This window comes from Callithrix jacchus, chromosome 5 (genome assembly GCF_049354715.1).
Source record: "Callithrix jacchus isolate 240 chromosome 5, calJac240_pri, whole genome shotgun sequence".
Taxonomy (NCBI): domain Eukaryota; kingdom Metazoa; phylum Chordata; class Mammalia; order Primates; family Cebidae; genus Callithrix; species Callithrix jacchus.
The window spans coordinates 7,952,919-7,975,404 of NC_133506.1; the positions used below are offsets into that span (position 1 = coordinate 7,952,919).

The 22,486-nt window shown below is 40.0% G+C and overlaps 2 protein-coding genes across 2 annotated transcripts; one reads left to right on the plus strand and one right to left on the minus strand.

Moving 5' to 3' along the window:
* The first annotated feature begins 751 nt into the window (after positions 1 to 751).
* Positions 752 to 2,219, plus strand: DEFB127 (defensin beta 127). Its single transcript, XM_003732799.1, is given in 4 exon segments — positions 752 to 800; positions 1,966 to 2,025; positions 2,028 to 2,110; positions 2,112 to 2,219. Coding segments are annotated over 4 exon segments (300 nt in total).
* A 2,993-nt stretch (positions 2,220 to 5,212) lies between these two features.
* Positions 5,213 to 7,038, minus strand: DEFB128 (defensin beta 128). The gene is made up of 2 exons (XM_002747392.6): positions 6,902 to 7,038; positions 5,213 to 5,478 (listed from the first exon to the last, which is right to left on the minus strand). Exons 1-2 carry the CDS (start codon positions 6,948 to 6,950, stop codon positions 5,246 to 5,248), a joined length of 282 nt encoding a protein of 93 aa, XP_002747438.1. The 5' UTR covers positions 6,951 to 7,038; the 3' UTR covers positions 5,213 to 5,245.
* Positions 7,039 to 22,486: the final 15,448 nt, after the last annotated feature.

Here is a 22,486-nt window from a genome sequence, read left to right on the forward strand (position 1 = left end):
GATTATCCCCTTTGCTGTGTAGGAGCTTTTTAGTTTAATATAGTCCAATTTCTGTTTTTGTTGCCTGTGCTTTTGAAGTCTTTGTCATAAAAGCTTTGCCTGGACCAATGTCCCAAAATAGTTCTCAAGTTTTTTTCTAGAATTTTATAGTTTCAAGTCTTACACTGAAGTCTGTAATCCATTCCGGGTTAATTTTTTATATGGTGATAGATAGGGGTCTAGTTTCATTCCTCTGCATGTGGAAATCCAGTTTATCCAGCATGATTTATTGAAGAGGGTCTCCTTTCCCCAATGTATATTCTTGGTGCTTTTATAAAAAAAAATCAGGTGATCTCGGATCACCTTCCTTTCAAACTGCAAGAAACCTACTCGAATTTCTTATTGTCGGAGTTTTGAATTTATGTCTTGGTTTATATTGCCGTATTAATTCTTGGAGGTGAGTACATATCAATCTTGGTCTAGCGGGGCAGAGAGTTAAAGTAGGGAAGCATGGATTCTTCCCACCAGAGTCTATAGCCCACAGAGTGGCATTAGCTGTGATGGGATAGAACATGCTGTGTCTTTATTCCAGGTTGGGTTGGAGTGGGTGACATCAAATTTCCTGTGTCTGCCTACATGACACAAGGCTCACAGTTCAGAGGTTTAGGGACACACTTCACATCATCCCATCTGTTCTGTGTCAGTGCATAAGAATCCAAGTCTCTGAGGAAGGTGGAACAGTGTGCAGTTCACTCTTCCAGAAAGCCTGGCTATGGGGCTCTTCATGATCACTTCAATTCTGCTGTTCCAGAAACCCACAGGTAAACCAAAGCTTTCCAGAGGCTCACTCAAATCAACAACGGGATGGAATGTTTTCGAGAGCCCAAGGGAATTTCCTAATCCACACTAGAGGGAAACAGAGCCCCCAAGGATGGCTAAAGTTTATCCAACATAATCAGAAATTTCCTCTTCCTGGAGCCTTCTTGCATGGTACTATCCTTAAAAAGGAGTACCCACAGAGCTAAAAAGAGGTCACAGTTTCTTCTGGGAAGGATGTATTGTTACAGAAAGGAATGATTCCAATATCTAGGGATATCTTTTGTCTTTGGATATGGTTTTTACTCTGATGCTCAACTATTATTTCCTTTTACTCAAGTGTGTGTGTCTGTGTGTTCTATTACACTAAAGTGTGTGAACAGAAAAAAAAGCAAATTTTGGAGTCAGGTTTAAGAAACATGACTTCAATATCTACTAGTTTGTCAACTTTGAGTAAGTATTGAAGATTATGAGCCTCAGTTTCCTCATCTGTGGAGATAGTGACACCTGATTAACAGAGGTTTTATTAAATGATGCAACCTATGTGAAGCTTGGCACATAGTAAGAACTCAAAAATTAGAGTTTCCTTTCCTCTTTCAAAACCAGATTTCTTACATGTGGCCCTTATTATAAGAATATTAATGGCCTATTCCTGGCCCTCCACATTCCTAAGACCCTCCACATTCCTATTCTTGTTACTGGATAACAAGACAGTCATTCTTGACCCTAATAGTGGCAATAGTGGGTATGAACTCATGAAAATAGTTTGACTCCGACATAAACACATAGTAACAATATATTGTTCTCTAGGCATCAGAGGAGGTGCAGTGGGAAGTCATGCCCTGGGAGCATTCAGGATGGAGGTAGATTGGCTGAGGTTCCCATGTACAGCATTGTTCCATAGCCTAAAATCAAGGATCCAGTTCCTTTATTTTCTCTAACAAGATTTTATATTCTTGGCAGAGGCTATCAGATGTTGAAGGGAGGCCTAAAACCTTACAGGACCTAAATATAAGTGATCCAGTTAAATATAAACACTGAGATTCACCTTGTCGGAAAATCCTCTTTAAAATATACGAAGGTCTGCCTTGTGGATTCTGTTTTCCCTAAAACCAATGTGCCTTCAGTCTCAAACACTGATATTGTCCTGTTGCACCTTTCTGTGTATAGTAACCAGACAACTTAAGAAGTGCTGAGATAACCATGTACAAGGACATGGCAGGAAAATCTGCAAGTAACTGAAGTACGTGAGGTACTATGTGAAAATGGGAGAGCTTGTTGCCTCAGTATCAAGGAACTGGAAGCACATAAAAAACATTACAAAGCTACCTTGTCCAAAGCCAGCAACACTTGCACCGACTCTTCCTCAGGACTACGTTACAATAATAGAAAATTTCCCAACCCCGAAGACATAGTCTACGTAAATCAAATACAATAGTCTAATGCACTAAGGTGATGAGATCCACATCTTCTTCCTTTTGGTTTATTGAGCCTTAAAGTGACCTTCAAGCATATTCTAATGAAGTGCCTTGCCGGTTTTCTGTCTCATTTTGTTCTTTAAGCAGGGATAGAACACTCATTATATACCAGGAAAAGAATTGATAACAACCCAGAAATCTCCTTGAAAAGGGGATATAATAAGTATACTTTAAAAAAATCCTATAGTGTGGAAGTCTGGAAGAAGAAACTCAGAAACATTAGCATGTAATTTAGGACAGGAAGAGGTGAAGCAAATATTCAGGGGAAATTCATGAATAGGTTTAGGAATAAAACAGCGTCTTATAATAAGTAGGATTTCAAAGGATAAGGTTTGGTAGGGAAGGCAATTTGAGTGAACAGAATGACATCAACTAAGGAATAAAATTGGAAAAGACAGAACATTTTAGGAAACTATACATGCCCTTTGTTTGGATGAAGAACAGAGCACTCAGAGTTGAACTATGGGGAAGTCTTATTTCCTAAGCTCCTGTGTACCAGCAGTGAACCAGGAAGACAGAGATAAATAAGATTCCACTGTTGTGGAGCTCACTCTATAATGTGAAGGAAGACCTAAGTAAGTAAATAAGCCTAAGTAAATAATAAACAAAACTCTCCAACACGAAAGTTTTCTGATGTTTGCTTTGTTGCTACCGCTAACATGTTCATCTTTTTGTTACTGGGGCCCTTTGGAGTTAGGGGAGTTTTGGACCCGGGAATTCGTCCAAATTGTAGTGCCTTTGTTGTCTTGATATGCAAGAAGAATAATCCATGTTCATATTCTGCTGAATTCTTAGAGATGTACCTTCTGAATATGATTAACATGGAAAGTTTCAACTACATGTCACACTCAGTTTTCAGTTTTGTTTCTTATATCATTTCACATAACAATTACAAGCATTTTAAAGATTTAGTTCATCCACTGTAACTTTCACCACTGTGTGGCACACGTTCTCTTAATCTCTCTCTTATTTAGTGTTCTAGGGATGGGACAGGGAGTATGTAAGATAAGCCTAGAATATCTTGTGGTGCCAGAAAGTAAGCAATTGCTTAAAAATCAAAGGATAGGGACATATTAAAGGGACACAGGAGTAAGTCTAAAAGAGCTTCAAATGACCGAATCTGGGACAATTCCCTATTTGATAAATGGTGCCAGGATAGTTGGCAAGCCACATATAGAAGAATCAAAGTGGACCCCTTACCGTATATGGACCTCTCACCGTATACAAAAATTAACTCAAGATAGAAATGTAAGAACTCAAATTATAAGAATCCTAGAGGCCGGGCGCGGTGGCTCAAGCCTGTAATCCCAGCACTTTGGGAGGCCGAGGCGGGTGGATCACAAGGTCAAGAGATGGAGACCATCCTGGTCAACATGGTGAAACCCCGTCTCTACTAAAAATTACAAAAAATTAGCTGGGCACGGTGGCGCGTGCCTGTAATCCCAGCTACTCAGGAGGCTTAGGCAGGAGAATTGTCTGAACCCAGGGGGGTGGAGGTTGCGGTGAGCTGAGATCGTGCCATTGCACTCCAGCCTGGGTAACAAGAGCGAAACTCCGTCTCAAAAAAAAAAAAAAAAAAGAATCCTAGAAGACAAGCTGGAAACACCATTCTGGACATAGGTCTTGGGAAATAATTCATGACTAAGTCCTCAAAAGCAATTGCAACAAAAATAAAAATTAACAATGGGACCTAGTTAAACCAAAGAGCTTCTGCATAGCAAAAGAAACTATTAACAGAATAAAAAGACAACATACACAATGGGAGAAAATACTCACAACTATGCCTCTGACAAAGGTCTAATATCAAGCATCTATAAGGAACTTGATTCAACAAGCAAAAAGCAAACAGCCCCATTAAAAAGAGCTCATAAGACACGGACACCTCTAAAGAGAAGACATACAAGTGGCCAACAAATATATGAAAAAGTTCAGCATCACTGATCACTGGAGCAATGCAAATCAAAATCACCATCCCTTTATACCACTTAGAGTGGCTATTATGCAGAAATCAAAAAACAACGGATGCTGGCAAGGCTGCTGAGAAAAGGGGATGCTTATACACTGTTAGTGGAAACGTAAATTTGTTTAGCCACTATGGAAAGAAGTTTGGAGATTTCTCAAAGAACTTAAAACATAACTACCCTTCAATTCAGCAATCCCACTACTGGGTATATATCCCAAAGAAAATAAATAGGTCTGCCAAAAAGAGGTGTGCATGCCTCTGTTCATCACAGCACTATTCATAACAGCAAAGACATGGAATCAACCTAGGTCCCCATCAGCGGTGGACTGAATGAAGAAAATGTGCTACGTGTACACAACAGAATACCATGCTGCCATAAAAAAATAAAATCATGTCTTCCGCAGCCACATGAATGCAGCTGGAGGCCATTATCCTAAGCAAATCAACATAGGAACAGGAAACCTAATACCGAATGTTCTCACTTACAAGTGGGAGCTAAACATTGGGTACACATTGACATAAAGATGGGAACAGTAGACACTAGGGACTAATAAGGGCTGGGAAGGAGGAGAGGGGAAAGGGTTGAAAAACTGTTGGTTACTATGCTCAGTACCTAAGTGATGGGAGCAATTGTACCCCAAACCTCAACAACACACAGTACATCAGTGGAACAAATCTTCACATGTACCCCTGAGCCTAAAATAAAAGTTGAAATTATTTTTTTAATGGAAAGGCTAACTTCCACCTCTACCGATATGTTTGCTTTATTTATATATTCCCTATCTTACTGGTGTAAAACCTGGAACATGACAACCATTCATTTATGTTTGAAGTATTTAAAAAATGAGTGACTACATCGATAAGTGAACCCAGAGGAAAGCACTCTATCATGTGGGGAATCGAGTTCACGGAAGGAAGTGGAGAAATCTTTTACTGCGGCCTGCTGGATTAGACGGCACTTTTTATTTAGGAAGAGTGGAGACCAGTGAGACAAGGGCTTGATTTAGGATTAGACTGTGAAAATGGTGACAGTGGGTAAAATGTCATAATCCTGATGGCTGCTCGGCTTCTCACCAGAATCTGTATGTGGCTTCTTAACGGGGACATGTTTTTTGTTTTCTTCATCATTAACACAACATAATTTCCCACTTAGACATCCTATTTCATATATTTCTCCTACTTTGCATTTCTTCCTGCAGTAGCCTGTTACATTATTGAAGCATTTTTTGAGTCTTGCCCCATCTGTGCATAGAAAACAACATTGAACCAAGGTTAGTGCATGAGAGGGAGAGCAGAAGAGGTAGATATATGATTCCCCACAAGTCGTGGCCCCCTGTGGTCCCAAGTGAACATTATTCCAACAAAAGGAAACTCAGAGGCCTTTCCTTAAAAGTATCCCAAATTAAGGACATTCAAAATCCCAGGCTCTCAGCCAACATCCAGTCACCTCTGAAAACATTAGAACTGGTATGACAGAAGAGCAGAGAGAGCTCAATTCCTGGTTATCAACCAGAGCCCGGGCAAAGCTGACTCTCTCCAGCAAGCTCCAAAGTCAGCACTCTCTCAGCTCCACCTCAGCCCCATGTCTCCAGAGACCACTAACATGTCACCTTTGGCACAACTCAGAGCCAAAGCAACTTTTGAAAAAACATCACAAACAAGACTTTGTAACTTAATTGGGTTTTACACTCACTGATATGGGCAGCAGCAATTTCCCTTTGACAAGATCTCATGGGTCTCAGCAACAGGTGCTATTGAGAACTATTTCCCTTAATCTGGCTCCTTCTGTCTGTCATTCGTCACACTCTCCTTGATTTCAGATAAATGGGCTGCCCAGGGATCAAATTCAATTCAATGAATTTGGCTCTAGAGAGCTACACCGTCACCTTCTCAGAGTAATGCTTTGAGATTCCAAGTTTCTTGTTTCTAATCCTTATTTGCCCCTCTACCCAAAATTTGAACAAGCCCAAAGAATTAAGTTGGAGAACAGAGACATATTCTCCCTATCCTAAACTTCAGAATTAGGGAACATGTTTGAGGGTTAGAGGAGTAATATTTTGGGGCCACAAAAATATAATATGCCTTCTTCCTCGGAAGAGAGAAGAGAACTCTCACTGACAGAGCTTCTACTGTGAACTTGGTACTTCATGCTTGTAAGCTCATGTAATCTATACATCAAACAGAATCATGAAATATAGTCATTATACTCGTTGAGAGAGGAGAGAATTGAGATTAAAAGGTAATAACGTGCTCAATTTATACAACAAGTCAGTGATGAAGACATCTTTTAACCTCACATTGTCATGACTCCAAAATTTGTGCTATTCTAATTACTGTTGTAATACAGGCTGAAAATGAATTTGAATGGAAAAGGGGATGGCCAGGCTCTCAGGTGAAAACTGTGTCCAGCCTTTTAAAGATAATTCTAGATGATGAGTTCATGGATACCTCTGAAGAGGACTCCTGAGAGTACAGTATAGCCTTGACCTCCTTTTCTTACCTCCCTGGGTACTGTCTTCTAAGGCACAGACTCAAGTAAGGCAACCAGGAGAATGGGTATTTTTTTAATGATTTTGGCCAAATGTAAATAATATTGAAAGTCCTGTTCCATTTCCTATAAATAGTCATTTCTCTTAGGATGTTACTGTACATTTGGACAAGTTACCTGCGGGTACCTCAAACAGCAGAATAATGAGAACCAGAAACAGCTTCATGTTTACAGACTTCCCAAGAGAAAGAGGCAGCAAAATTTTGTCCAGTGGTCCGTGTCCCACAGGTCTTTCAAGATCCAGAGTTCTGAGCGCTCTCAGAGGTCTGAGCTCTCATTTTAACCCACATAGACAGACAGGAAATCCAAGTCCACCCCACCAACACACACACCTACATCCCCAAATATGGAGCTCACAGTCACAGAATGTTCCACCATATCATCCTTCCTCCCCCTTCCTCACAACATGTGCTCCTAGAGAGCAGGAACTGTGACTTTCCATCTGAACTTTCACCCCATTTGGGTCAAGGTTGGTTGGTCATGTGTCCTGCTTTGTGTGGGATAATCCTGTCTTACTCCTGTTGTTTCAATGTTCCATCCAGCTAGTGCTGCCTCTCACAAAAGAAACCCAGTTTGAAGGTTAAATTAAGTCATTAGTCAAAATAGACACAGAAGCACATTCAATAACAATTTTTTAAATGTATAAGGCTTCTAGATAGTCATTCTAGGAGTATGATTGCTTTTAGGTTTGGCTAGATAAATTGATATTATTTGAGAGTTTCCCATAAAGACTTGTCCATCTAGTAGAGCAAAATTCAACAACCAAAAATTTTTCGGAAGATCAAATCTCTTTAGCACAGCATTCAACTTACTATAAACTGGTCCCTGCTCTCCTCTCCTTGGACATTTTATGAAACCACTTACGTTTCTGCCAAACTAGTGGGTACGCCTTTCTGAACTTTTACCTCCTTAATCTGTTTCTTTTCGCATTTAAATCCCTCTTTACAATTATATTTCACTCCCTATCCCCTCCATATAACGGGTCCTAGTAAACTCCTAATTTTACTTCAAAACCAAGTTCAATAATCTCATACGTGAAAGTTTCCCTAACCCAACCAGGGAAAGTTCCACTGAGGGAGTAAGTTCCATTTCTAAATAAATTAAATAGAGATAACCCAAGGATTAGATGAATCTGAGTCCAGCTATGCAGGAAATCATTTATTTGTCACCTTAGTGTGCAATGAGAACTAAGAAGTTGGATTCCAGATTAGTGTATGGGTTTCTTTTAGCTTTGTCGAACTAGAATCAAGAAAGATGAGATGTTTTATTGTTCTAAACCTTTACTTCAGCCAGGTATGGTGCTCTGGAAGCTTCTCAGCCCCACTCCCACCGCCTCCATGTTCAAGACCATGAAAGAAGAGGGAATTTCCTCTCCAAGTAGATGTCCATCTTCTACACCATTTTCCCACATCTGATAGATACACTCTAGCAGAACTCCAGTAGCATATTTCACTCAGGATACAGAAGTGTATTTGTCAGCACCAAGTCCTGCTGATGATTTTCATTAAATCCTAAACTGTTTCTTTCAAAATCTCTAAACCTCCCAGAAAATCCTTCTTGTCTTTTAAGGCTCAGATTAAGTAAGACCTCTGTGATGTTTTCCTAACTCCTCTGATAGACTTCATTAATTCCTATTTTGAAACCTACAGCTCTTACCATTTGCATTTGTAACGCTAATCACATTCGTGTGTATATGATTAGTGATTAACATTAATTTCAGGTTCAGGAGAACCTGTGCAGGTTAGTTATACAGGTAAATTGGATGTCACAGGGGTTTCATGTAAAGGTTATTCATCACCCAGGTAATAATCATAGTACCTAATAGGTAATTTTTCAATCCTCACCCTCCTCCCACCTCAAGTAGGCCCTGGTGTTTGTTGTTACTGTCTTTTTGTTCATGTGGACTCAATGTTTATCTCCCAGTGATAAGTGAGAACACATGGTATTTGTTTTTTCTGTTCCTGTGTTAATTTGCTTAGAATATAGGCCTCCAGCTCCATCCATGTCCCTGCAAAGGAAATGATCTCATTTTTTATGGCTGTGTAGTATTCCATGGTGTATACATACCACATTTTATTTTTCTGGTGTGCCATTGTTGAGCATTTAGGTTGATTCCCTGTCTTTGCTACTGTGAATAGTGCTGCAATGAGCATACGTGTGCACATGTCTTTTTTGATGTCGGCACTTACAGCTATAAAATTCCCTCTTAATGCTACTTTTACTGTATCTCATAGGTTTTGGTATATTGTGTTTCCATTTTCATTTGTTTCAAGAAAATTTTTTCAATTTCCTTCCTAATTTTTTTATTGACGCACTGGTCATTCAGGAGCATATAGTTTAGTTTTCATTTATTTGTATGGTTTCCCAAATTCCTTTTGTTATTGATTTCTAGTTATATTCCATTGTGGTGAGAGAAGATCCTTGATATTATTTTTAAATGTTTTAAGATGTGTTTTGTGATAACAGCATATGGTCTATCCTTGAGAATAATCCATGTGCTGAGGAAAAGAATGTGTATTTTGCAGCCATTGGATTAAATGTCCTGTAAACATCTATCAGGTTCATTTGATCTATAGTGCAATAACATCTGAAGTTTCTTGGTTGATTTTATGTCTCTGGAAGATCTGTTCAATGCTGAAAGTCGAGTGTTGAAATCGCCAACTGTTACTGTATTTGGGTCTATCTCTCTATAGCTCGAATAATATTTGCTTCATATATCTAGGTTCTCGAGTATTGGATACACATATATTTGAAATTACTATATCTTCCTGCTGAATTAACCACTTTATTATTATATAGTGGCCTTATTTGTCTCTTCTTATAATTTTTCTTGAAATCTATTTTGTCTAAGTATAGCTACTGCTCTTTTTTGGTTTTCATTGGAATGGAATATATTTTTACAACCCTTTCTTTTCAGCTTTGTCTGTCTTCATAGGTGGAATGTATTTCTTACAGTCAACAGATCAATCGGTCTTGTTTTTTCAACCATTCAGTCACTGTCTGTCTTTTGTTTGCACAGTTTAGTATATTTACATTCAATGTTTTTATTTGTAAGTAAAGACTTACTCCTGCCGTTTTTGTTCTTTGTTTTTCTAGCTGCTTTTTGGCCTTCTCTTTTTTCTTTTCTTCCTGTCTTCTTTAGTGAAGGTGATTTTCTCTGGTGATAGGATTTGCTTTCTTTCTTTCATTTTTTGTCTTTCCAGTTTACAATTTTTTGGTTTGAGGTTACCATGAATCTGGCAAAAACTATCTTATAACCTATTATTTTAAGCTGATAATAGCCCTGTTTGCATAAAAAAGCAAAAAGAAAACACATAATAAAAACTCTATGCCTCAACTTCATCCCTCTGCTTTTTAACTTTTCATTATTTCTATTTATATCTCATTTTGCTGTAATGTTTTGAGAAGTTGTTGTAGTTATTATTTTTGGTTGACTTATCAGTCTTTCTACTTAGGATTAAAGTAGTTTACACATCACAGTTATGTGTTATAATATTCTGTGTTTTTCTGTATACTTACCATTACCAGTGAGTTTTCTACCTTCAGGTGATTTCTTATTGCTCACTAACATCCTTTTCTTTCTGATGGAAGTACTCCCTTTAGCATTTCCTACAGGAAATGTCTGGTGTTTATGAAATCCTTCAGCTTTCATCTGTCTTTGAAAGTTTATTTTTCCTTCATGTTTGAAGGACATTTTCACTAGATATACTATTCTAGAGTAAAAAATTTTTTCTTTCAGCATTTTAAATATGTAATGCAGGGATAGCCTGGGGAGAAATGCCAAATGTGGGTGAAGGGGAGAAGGAAAGGAAAGCACACTGCCATGTGTGTTCCTACGCAACTGTCTTGCATGCTCTGCTCATGTACCCCAAAACCTAAAATCCAATAAAAAATTAATTAAATAAATAAATAAAAAAATATGTAATGCCACTTTCTCTTTGCCTGTAAAGTTTCCACTGAAAAGTCTGCTGCCAAACATATGAACCTTTATTGCATGTTTTTGTTTATTTTCTCTTGCTACTTTTAGTATTCTTTACCCTTGATCTTTGAGAATTTGATTACTAAATGCCTTAGGGTAGTCTTCTTTGGGTTAAATCTGCTTGGTGTTCTATAAGCTTCTTGTACTTGGATGTTGATATAGTTCTCTAGGTTTGGGAAGTCCTCTGTTATTATCTCTTTGGGTAAACTTTCTACACATATGTCTCTCTCTACCTCCTCTTTATGGCAATAACACTTAGATTTACCATTTTGAGACTATTTTCTAGATCCTGTAGGCATACTTCATTGTTTTAACTCTTTTTGTATCTCCTCTGTGTATTTTCGAATAGCCTGTCTTCAAGCTCATTAATTCTTTCTTCTCCCTGATCAATTCTGCTACTAAAAGACTCTGATGCATTCTTCAGTATGCAAATTGCATTTTTCAGCTCCAGAATTTCTGCTTGATTCTTTTTAATTAGTTAAATCTGTTAAATTTATCTCATAGAATTCTGAATTCCTTCGCTGTATTACCTTGAATTTCTTTGGATTTCTTCAACACAGCTATTTTGAATTACCTGTCAGAAAAGTCACATATCTCTGTTTCTCTGGGAATGGCCCCTGGTGTCTTACTTAGTCAATTTGGTGAGGACATACTTTCCTGGATGGTGTTGCCACTAGTAGATGTTCTTCAGTGTCTGGACATTTAACACTTAGGTATTTATTGCAGCCTTCACTGTCTGAGCTTATTTTTACCTGTCCTTCTTGGGAAGTCTTTCCAAATATTCAGAAGGCCTTGAGTGTTGTGATTTAAGCTATATCTGCTTTAGGGGGGCACCCCAAATCCAGTAATACTGTGGTTCTTGCAGACTCTTAGAGATACCACCTTGATGGTCTTAGACAAGATCTGAGAAAATTCTCTGGATTACCAGGCAGGGGCTCTTGTTCTCTTCCCTTACTTTCTCCCAAACAAAGTCTCTCTCTCTCTCTCTCTCTCTCTCTCTCTCTCTCTCTCTCTCTCTCTCTGTCTGTTCTGAGCCACCTAAACCTGAGGATGGAGTGATACAAGCATCCCTGTGACCACCAGCGCTTTGACTGCACTGGGTCAGACTTGAAGCCAACACAGCACTAGATCTCACCGCAACCACTGCCTGGCTAGTCCTCAAGGTCCTGGGGCTCTACAATCCGCAAATGGTAAAGCCAACCAGGACTGTGTCATTCCTTTTAAGGTGAAGGTCTCCCAGGCCCCAGGTGGGTACAGAGGTTCCCATGGGGAGTCAGGGACTAGAGTCACAAACCTTAGAAATCTCTCTGGTATTCCATTGTACTGCCCCTGAGCTTGTACTCAAACCACAAGACTTAGTCCTTCCCACTCTTCCCTCTCCTTTCCAAAAGCAGGAGAGCCTTACCTCATGGCCACCAAAACCACAGGCCACGAGGAATACTGCCAGACTACTGCCCATTTCCTTAAGGCCCAAGGGTTCTTAAGTCAACTCGTGGTGAATGCTACCTTGAAGGGACTAACCCTTCAAGGCAGTGGGCTCCCCTCTGGCCCATGACAGGACCAGAAATGTTCAGAAGTCAAGTCCTAGAATCAAGGATCCCGAGGGCCCACTTGATGCTCTACCCCCTTGTGGCCAAGCTGGTCCCTAAGGTGTAAGACAAAGTTCTCTTTATTTTTCCACTGCTTTCATCAAGCAGAAGGAGTTTTGCCTGTAGCCACCACAGCTGGGGATGTGTTGAGAGTCACCTGAAGCCAGAAAGTCTCATAGGTTCACCCAAAGCCATCAACGTGGAACCTGGTTGTCACTGCTAGTTATTCAGGACACAGGGGCTCTTTAGTTAGCGGTGGTAAGTGCTGCCAGCACTGGGTCCTTCCCTTCAAGGCAGTGGGTTCCCTTCTGGCCCAGGGTGTGTCTAGAGATATTTTTCAGGAGCTGTAGCCTGGAAGGGGGTCTCACAACTCTCTGGTGCCCGATCCTGCTGTGGCTGAGCTGGTATCCAAGATGCAAGACAATGTCCTTCCTACCCTTCTCTCTCTTCTCCTCAAGCAGAGGAAAATGGTCTCTTTTGGAGCTGTAGTTATGCAGCCTGGGGTTAGAGGAAGACGATGTTAGAGCTCCCTTAGCTGCCCCAACTACTGTTTTAGTAGGTCGTGTGTCCCCCAGTCCACTGTTTCTAGGCCCAGTTCAACACTAGGACTCACCTAAGAGTTGCAGTCCTCGTGGTTTCAACTGCCTTTCAAGTTTGCTTAAAGACCCAAAGCCCTTTAGCCCACAGTGGAAAGGTTTGCAGGTACTCCAGTTCTGACCACTGGGATCAGCAATTCCCCTCTGGTTAGGGCTGGTTGAAACACTTTCTCTGTGGGTGGGACTTAGCTGCGTTTGGTCCAGTTTTCCTTTCTGCTCTAACTGGGCAGCACTGAGTTCACTGCCTCACAATTGCTGAGTTCTCCCTCTCTCCCCCAGCACCCAGAGATTCTCTTTGCAGGCTGCTACTGACAGGGGAGTAAGAATGGGAGTGCAGGGTGGCAGCTGCGATTGGGGACTGTGTTTCCTATTTGTTCAGTGCCTCTTTCATTGACAGGAACTGAAAATCAAGTACTATGCATGCTCATTCTCATGAAGGTGTTTTTTGTGTAGATAGTTGTCAAATTGGTGCCTTTGCACAGGGGAGGGAGGATGATCAGTGGAGCCTTCTATTCAGGCATCTTGCTCTGCCTCCTTTCTCCATAAATAATTTTTGGAAGTCTAGTATGTTTCAGGAACTCTTTCAGGTCCTGAAAATTAGACATGCATTCATGGAGCATACATTCAAAAGTGGGGAGCAGATAAAAAAATCAAATGAATAAATATATAGAATGTCAGATGGTGACAGGGCCCTGAAGCAAAACAAGATATAGAAAGATGAGAACCCGGTGCAGTGGCTCACGCCTGTAATCCCAGCCCTTTGGGAGGCCGAGGTGGGTGGATCACCTGAGGTCAAAATTCAAGACCAGCCTGGCCAACATGGTGAAATCCCATCTTTATAAAAATATGAAAATTAGCTGGGCCTGATGGCGGGTGACTGTAATCCCACCTACTTGGGAGGCTGAGGTGGAACAATCACTTGAGCCGGGGAGGTGGAAGTTGCACTGAGCTGAGATTGTGTCATTGCACTCCAGCCTTGGTGACAAAGTGAGACTCTGTCTCATATAAAATAAAATAAAATAGAAAGAAAGAAGATGAGAAGTCCTGAGCAAAAAAGAGTACAGTTTTAAATGAGGTATTTGTGAAAAGACTCCTTGAGGCAGTGACATTTCAGGAAGGATATAAAAGTTATCTGGGGCAAGAGAGGGTCAGGCAATGAGAAGAGCAAGTGCAAAGGCCCTGAGGTGGGACCATGCCAGTGTGCTCAAGAAACAGCGAGAAGAACACACGGATACAGTGAAGCAACGAGGAAAGAGAAAAAGGAGATTATGTCGGAAAAGTCGTGCGGGTGCACGTTTAGGGGCCACAGTAAAAAATTAGACTTTTCCTCTAGGATGGACGTTATTGGGCAGTGCTCACATGATCTGATATAATTTCAAAAGACACCTCTGGCTTCTGTGCTCAAAATAGACTGGAGGAAGAAAAAGCATAAAAGTGGAACACCTGTTGCATGGGCATCACAAAATCTAAATGACAGCTAATAGGGCTTAGACGAAGTGCAGCAGGGAACAGGGTGGGACATGGTAGGCCCTACGTAGCTGTTGAAAATACAGCCCCTTGTAGATTGAAGAGAAAGGAAGAAGTCAAGATAACATCACAGTTTTAGTCGGAGTAACTGAAAGACTAAAGCTGCCACTGACAGATGGATAGGACTGGAGAAAGTTCAGATTGGTCTTTTTGCTTGAGGAAGGCTAAAAATCTTTGTTCAGGATATGTTCGGTTTGAAGTGCTATAGACATCTAAGTGAAATTGCCTTGTAACTAGGAGAGATTTTAAACCTTAAGACTGAATGGGACTATCAAGGCCATGACTGCAGAAAAGTGTCTAATACCTGAGGCCTCGGACTCCCCAATATTGATGAGTAAGAAGCAGCAAAGGACACTGAGAAGCTTCATTCCGGTGAGGCAGGAGGAAAACCAAGAGAGCATGATGCTCTAGGAGCCTAATTGAATTAAGTTTGTCAAGGAGGATAAAGCATCAAATGATGCTGATACACCAAGATGAGGCGTAAGAATTGATCCGTGACCTGCCAGAATCCACTTGGTCTCAACTCATTTCCCAGCTCCACGACCTCTTACCATGTGCCGAGTAGATGACAAATGCATTTCAAATGCATTACTTCAATGTCACAGGAACACTATGAAGCAGAAATTAATATGCCTCAATTTTTTAAATTGGAAAACTACAATTTACGGGGCTAAGAATGTGCCAAATGTCACACAGCCAACAAGAAATTAACTGGGATCAACACAAGTCTGCGTGAACCTAAAACTAAAGGTCTTTGCCACTGTGCTAAGCTGCCTCTGCAGCTGCCTTCCATGAGTCAATCCTAGGGAGACTGAAGACAAAGTGTTCAATTAAAAGATGTTGCTTTACTCAGAAAAGGTACTGGCCATGTGCTTGGCTGGACATCCTTCCACAACCTAGCTCTTTGTATTCCATTCATCATTTAGAGGGCACCCTGTATTGAGAGAATTCATATTTCTTATTTCTGAGGATGACATTATTACATCCTGGAAGAAGTATCGATTGCCCACTTCAGTATATTCCTGTCTTTTTGTTCCTCTGTGTTAATTCTTTAATGTCAGACAGCCTTTATGCAATCTTGGATTGGGTACAAGAAGCACACAATCTCCTCATTTTCAAAGCCCTTCATAGCTAAGCAACAGAGTTTCTCTTGAGTAAGCTGGAACAGATAATGAAATGTTGCTTTTTATATGTGGTCAGTCAAAAAAAAATCACCTCTCAACATTTGTTACTGTACCTCCGGTTGTGATCAATGGTACAAATTGCTTTTAATATCTTACTTATAAATAGACTTTAAGTATGTTTCATTTCTGAGAAATGTTCTCTGAATTCTACTTAAGATGTTATCTTTCCAAACTGCTGGACAGGCTGAATCCAGGCAAGAAATGGGATTGCCAATTCCCTTGTACAAAGACTTTGTGGGTGAGTCAAAGCAAGATTCTTTTGCCATTCTTTGTTTAGAGGTGAGAGGAAGGTTAACTAGCATTTTATGCTATAAAAATCAGACACAAAGATAAGCAAAAAGAATAAAACAGACGCTACTCATTATTTCAGCTCTCTGTTTACACGTTGATGTTTAGCCTTCTAACTATGCTTCCCCAAAGTAATTTCTTTTCACAACTGGGTAAGAGATAAGATGGAGCAAAGCAAGCCTGCTTGCTTTTCATCCACTCAGTTTAAAATAGTCTTCTAGTTGACACTCCCTGATACATGCACACTCATGCACACACAAAACGCTGCACTCATCCCTCAACCTCAAGAAAAAGACCTGTTGACGAAATAGACATACACCAGTTCAGAGGAACCTATGTCAGCTGTCCTTACTAATCTACTTTTATGCCTAAATAGATCAACAGTCAATTTCAGGAAAATAAACAACATTTAAAAGAATTTAGATAAAGTATAGAAATGAGTGAACTTAAAGGAAAAGAAGCTAATACCAAGGACAGAAGCAAATTCTTTAAAATGATGAGTGACAGACTTAACTAAAATGCGTAACCTCCTCATAACAAAATGCATTCAGGAGAAGGTACAAATCAGTGCAAGATTAAAAGACAATCAGAGCAGAACAAAAATTCTATGTGTTTTATACCATAAAAATATTGCTATCCATAATATATATAAATAATAGCTACAAATCAATAAGGACAGGACTGACTTAGAGGAAAATAGGCAAACAATATTTTAGCAGGAAAATATGTAAGCACTTTGTAAGAAGGTTGATATAGATTCAGAAATACAATATTTCCTTTAAGAGAGTCTGCTTTTAATTCATAAATTGTCTTATAAACTAGTTTTATTAGGTTAATATTAAAGGATCCATTACTGGGTATATACCCAGAAGACTACAAATCAATCTATTATAAAGATGCACACATGAGAATGTTCATTGCAGTATTATTCACAATAGCAAAGACATGGAATCAACCTAAACGCCCATCAATGACAGGCTGGATAAAGAAAATGTGGTACACATACATCGTGGAATACTATGCAGCCATAAAAAAGAACAAGATCATGTCTTTTGTAGAAATATGGTTGGAACTGGAGGCCATTATCCTTAGCAAACTAACGTGGGAACAGAAAACCAAATACTACACGCTCTCACTTATAAATGAGAGCTTAATGATGAGAACTTATGAACACGAAAAAGGAAACAACAGACACTGGGGTCTCCTTGAGGCTGGAGGGTGGGAGGAGGGAGAGGAGCAGAAAAGATAAATCCCCGTGACACAAGTTCACCTATGTAACAAACCTTCATACATACTCCCAAACCTCAAATAAAAGTAAAAAAACGACAACAACAAAGGACCCAATTGGAATTGCAATTTGCTATTCCTTCTCATTCTACTGCATTTCTGAAATGCGAAGTGTACAAAGAATGTGTCTTCTATTTTATGAAATGTACATTTGGGCCCCTATTTTTTTATTTGGAAAACAAGTGTAAAACACTACATAAAGGCATGAAATATCTATGGTGAAAATTAATATTGGTTCACAATTATATCTGGTTAATGACTAAAGATGTAACTGTATTCACCTTAAGTGTGCCATTTGACTATCGTATTCCTTTTTGTCCAGAGCCATTAAAAGATTAAAGTATTTGAAATAAACAATGTCATGGTCGTTGTCTTCATGCTATATAGTATGTTTCAGATTATTTTCTAAAATCAAAATGAACTTCAATTTATTTTTTGTTTTTGTTATTTTTGATAAGTAAATAATGCCACGATAGGTAGAACTAAAATAGAAGCAGCAGAGCCTATATTTTTGTACCCATTGACCACCCCCGCCTCCCTCCCTGACCCCTCCTACTGCTCCTCCCAGACTCTGATTTCACATTCTACTTTCTGTCTTCATAAGTTCAACTGATAAAACTTTCCTAATTTGCAGATAACACGATCATGTACATAGGGAACCCTAAAGAACATGAAAAAGCTATTACATCTAATAAATGAATTTAGCACATTTTTGAATAAAAGTCTGTATACAAAAATACATACCTGCATATTTTAGCAAAAAATTAGAAAAAGAAATTTTGACAAAAACGACCCTATTCATAATAGCATCAAAAATGAAATATTTAGGGGCTGGTCATGGTGGCTCACCAGTCTTGTACCCTAACAACCAGAATGATTATTTTTAATAGTTTTGTATATAGTTATTTTGGTTTTAAAATACTATGTGATTCTATATAAAACTAAACTTGCGATTTCTCAAGGCCTTAGAAATAGAAATTCCATTTGACCCAGCAATCCCATTACTGGGTATATATCCAAAAGACTATAAATCGTTCTACTATAAGGACACATGTACACGAATGTTCATTGCAGCACTGTTTACAATAGCAAAGACCTGGAATCAACCCAAATGCCCATTGATAATAGACTGGATTGGAAAAATGTGGCACATATACACCATGGAATATTATGCAGCAATCAGAAATGATGAGTTTGTGTCGTTTGTAGGGACATGGATGAATCTGGAGAACATCATCCTCAGCAAACTGACACAAGAACAGAAAATGAAACACCGTATATTCTCACTCATAGGTGGGTGATGAAAAATGAGAACACATGGACACAGAAAGGGGAGTACTAAACACTGGGGTCTATTGGGGGGAAAAGGGGAGGGCCAGTGGGAGGGGGAGGTGGGGAGGGATAGTCTGGGGAGAAATGCCAAATGTGGGTAAAGGGGAGAAGAAAAGCAAAGCACACTGCCATGTGTGTACCTACGCAACTGTCTTGCATGCTCTGCTCATGTACCCCAAAACCTATAATCCAATAAAAAAATTAAAAAAAAAAAAAAAACTAAACTAAGAAGTATGCAACAAGAATGTGAAGGTCAAACACGCTGTTCCTACACTTAGGAAAAGGAGATCAGCAGTAGATAGAAGACTGGGACTCGTCCTACAACAAAAGGTGATGAATAGGCCTGCAAAATCTCTGACTCCTCTGGAGGGTGCTCACTGGCAGGACATTCTTGCGCTACTCCATGCGATGTTAGATTATTGTGAAGTATTATGTTCCTGTAGAGGGCATTACCAAGTTCAAGGGCCTCTGCCGATCTATCCTAATAAGCAGAATAATGAAGTACAGCAACACAGGAGCCAGGTTTACACTAGTCACGTTGCAGAGAGACAGTGCCAGAATCTCACTTGTAGAGGCCACCATCACATACATCAGTAAGCCTATCTCCCTGAATCCACATGTCCCTCTGAAAGGAGACCTGTTAACCCCACCATTTAAGAAATAAATATATTTGTCTTATATTTCTCTCATAAACAAATCAATGAGTTCCAGACAAATGTATGAAGACATGAAAAAATCATATCTCATTCTGAAAAGCCTAATCCCAGCAGTGACACTCATCACTTCATTCACATTCCATTGCCAAGAACAAATCACATGACCACACAGATGCAAGGGGAATAAGACACTGGCAATCACTTCCCAGTGACAATTATATATTATGGAAGGGGAGCATGCATTTAAGAGGAAAGTTGGTCATCTCTGACAGAGATGTAGAATTCTACAAACATAAGGAGGACGTTAAAGGGTGCTGAGCAGGCCAGGCACTCACACCTATAATCTCAGCACTTTGGGAGGCCAAGGCCAGAGGATCATGAGGTCAGGAGTTCAAGACCAGCGAGACCAACATGGTGAAACCCCTTCTCTATGAAAAATACAAAACTTAGCTGGGTGTGATGGTGCACACCTGTAACCCCACCTGCTCAGGAGACTAAGACAGGCTAATCGCTTGAACCAGGAAGGCAGAGATTGCAGTGAGTCAAGATCATACCACTGCACTCCAGCCTGGGCGATAGAATGAGACTCTGTCACCCCCTGCCCTGCAAAAAAAAGAGAGATGCTGAGCAGATAAAGCACCAAATGTCTGTCTGTTATAGGAGGCCATAGGCACCAAAAGATAAAGAGAATGTTCTTCAACTTATGAGAGAGTTATGTCCCAATAAACTGATGATAAATTGAAAATACCATACATCAAAACTTCATTTAATACAGCTAACCTACCTAGCATCATAGCTTGGCCAAGCCTGCCTTAAATGTGCTCAGAAGATGTACTTGAGTACATAGTTGGGCAAAATCATCTAATAAAAAGACTACTTTATAATAAAGCGCTGAATATTTCCTGTAATTTATTGAATACTATATGGAAAGTGAAAGACAGAGTGGCTGTCTGTGTACTTGAAACCCAGAATGGTTTCTACTGAACGCATATGGCTTTCACACCATTGTAGAGTCAAAAATCATCATAAATAAGGGACTGTTGGATAAGAGTAAAAACCCTTTTGTTAACAAACAGCAATCATCAAAAAAAGAAAACACAGCAATTTCTGTTGGATATAGCCAAGCATGCAACAAGAAAAGACCTTTTATTTTCATCATTTTTTAAGACACAGAGTCTCACACTGTTTACCAGGCTGGACTGCAGTGGCAAAATCATGGGTAACTGCGGCCCGACCTCCTGGTCTCAAGCAATCCTCCTGTCTCAGTCTCTTGAGTGGCTGGGACTAAAGGTGGCCATCACTATGCCTGGCTCATTTTTTCTAGAGACGGAGTTTTGCTATGTTTCTCAGACTGGTCTCAAACTCCTGGCCTCAGGTGATCCTCCCACCTTGGCCTCCCAAAGTGCTAGAATTACAGAGGTGAACCACAGCACCTGGCCAGGAAGAGATATTTTATATCAAAGTAATTTGAGTATCTGTATGAACAAGTAATTGTGCAGCTAGGTAATCAGGGCTTTGACTAATTTTCAATTACACAATTAAAGTGCTAGTCTGTATTGTATTATACTATATTTGCTGTGCAAAAACTTCATTGTCCTTTGTCCTCAAACAAATAGAACTGTCACTTATATTTCACTGTTTGTGCTGCTAATACATAGCCTTATAAACTAATCTATCTTGTTTCTGACACTTACATCTTCTCCTCTGGGGAGCTGGGAGGAGAAGCTCCCCACCCCACAATTCTTTGCCCACACCCCACAATTACCTAAGCATATTCTCAGTAACAGGCAGAAGGCATGTTGTACTACGTTAGCTGATGAGAGATAAGACGCCTCTCCCAAGGCTTTACTCTCTGGACCATGGCAGAAGTTTGGACGAGAGTGGTTGCAGAACATGTTATGCCTGGGGCAAGGACCCTCTAGCAGAACTAGAAGAGATAAGTCACAGGTACACGGAGTGTGCAGCCAGAGGGGCTATTAGAGCCTCCTGAAGAATTTGTTGTACTTTCCACTCTCGGCTACCTCCCGCCCTAGACTCGTATAACCTAGTTGAGGAGCTGACCTTGCTGCTAAGCCCTCCTCCTGAGGGCCTTTTATCGTCCCATCCTGTCACCTGCCTTTGCCAAGACAATTTCTTCATTCTTTGCTTTGTTTCAGGGAACAATAATCCTACTAAGGCTCTAACAATAGGGACAGGAGAAAGGGATGGAATAAAGGAGTGAGGCAGGGAGGCATCAAAGGAAAGTGAGCTAATAATTTGTGGGCACCCATCCTGTGCTGAGCACTTCCACTTATCACACAATTATCACACTTAAGATACACGATTCTCTGGGCATGGTGTCACTGCCAGCAGTTTTGAAATTAGGAAACTCAGGCCCAGAAGATATGAAGTGGCTTTTCCAGGGTATCACTAATGCATCAGCAGGGCAAGCTAAATTGAATCCATTCTACCTGACACCAAAATTTTATTCCTTGCCTTTTCTCCCCACGATTGTTTCCATTGGTGTATAAAACCCTAAAGATCAAGATGTGGCTTCCTTCTTCTCCAAAGAAATAAAGCTATGGCTGGGTAGTGATAGGTGGGAGCAAGAATGACCATCTGTGAATGTTAAATCTCAGCCTCGATCCCACCTCATAGTTTACCATCTATAGACTTGGCCTTCTTTAGATGAGGCAGCGTTGTAGGGGCCTTTATCAACTGGTGTTCCTCATGCGAACCACAGAACATAGAAAATGACTTAGCTGACTATTTTCCCAATTCTTCCGAAGATGATACATAACAAATACCACTCTAGGTGCTTAGAAGATAAGTTAATCCAAACACAATGGATGTGTTTGGTTGTTAGGATTTAATTTTCTTGCAGAAACCCAGTTGAAAAAGGCTGGTAGGGAATCCCAAACATTGGTCAACTGTAGAAGAGAGAGGAGATGATCAATTTATTTTGTCTATCAACCTGCAGAAATAAAGTGGTTTTTTTGGTGGAACTGGAGGTAGAGAAAGAGGGAGGTACCTTCCCATGGCCTTGACAAGCCTGAGTCGTTCTAAGCACCATGAATAAAAACCACTCAAATTAACAGAGAGTTATCACAACTAATCTTTATTCTCTTGGGAAGTGCTAGAACAAATCTATATGGAAATCTTATAACCAACAAAATACAATTTCCCACTGCTTTCCTGCCTCCCTAACTTTCCCACTGTCCCTAATTGAAACCCCATTGGAAGGTAACGAAACCCTGTACAACCAGAATCTATACTCATCTAACT

Coding starts and splice junctions, on each gene's coding strand:
- DEFB128 (XM_002747392.6), bottom strand. CDS start 6,950: ATGAAGCTGTTTCTGGTTCTCATTATTCTGCTGTTTGAGGTACCCGCA. Junction 5,479..6,901: donor GCTGTTTGAGGTACCCGCAG/GTAACTTGTCCA, acceptor TTCTATGCACAG/ATGGGGCAAGACTCAAAAAA.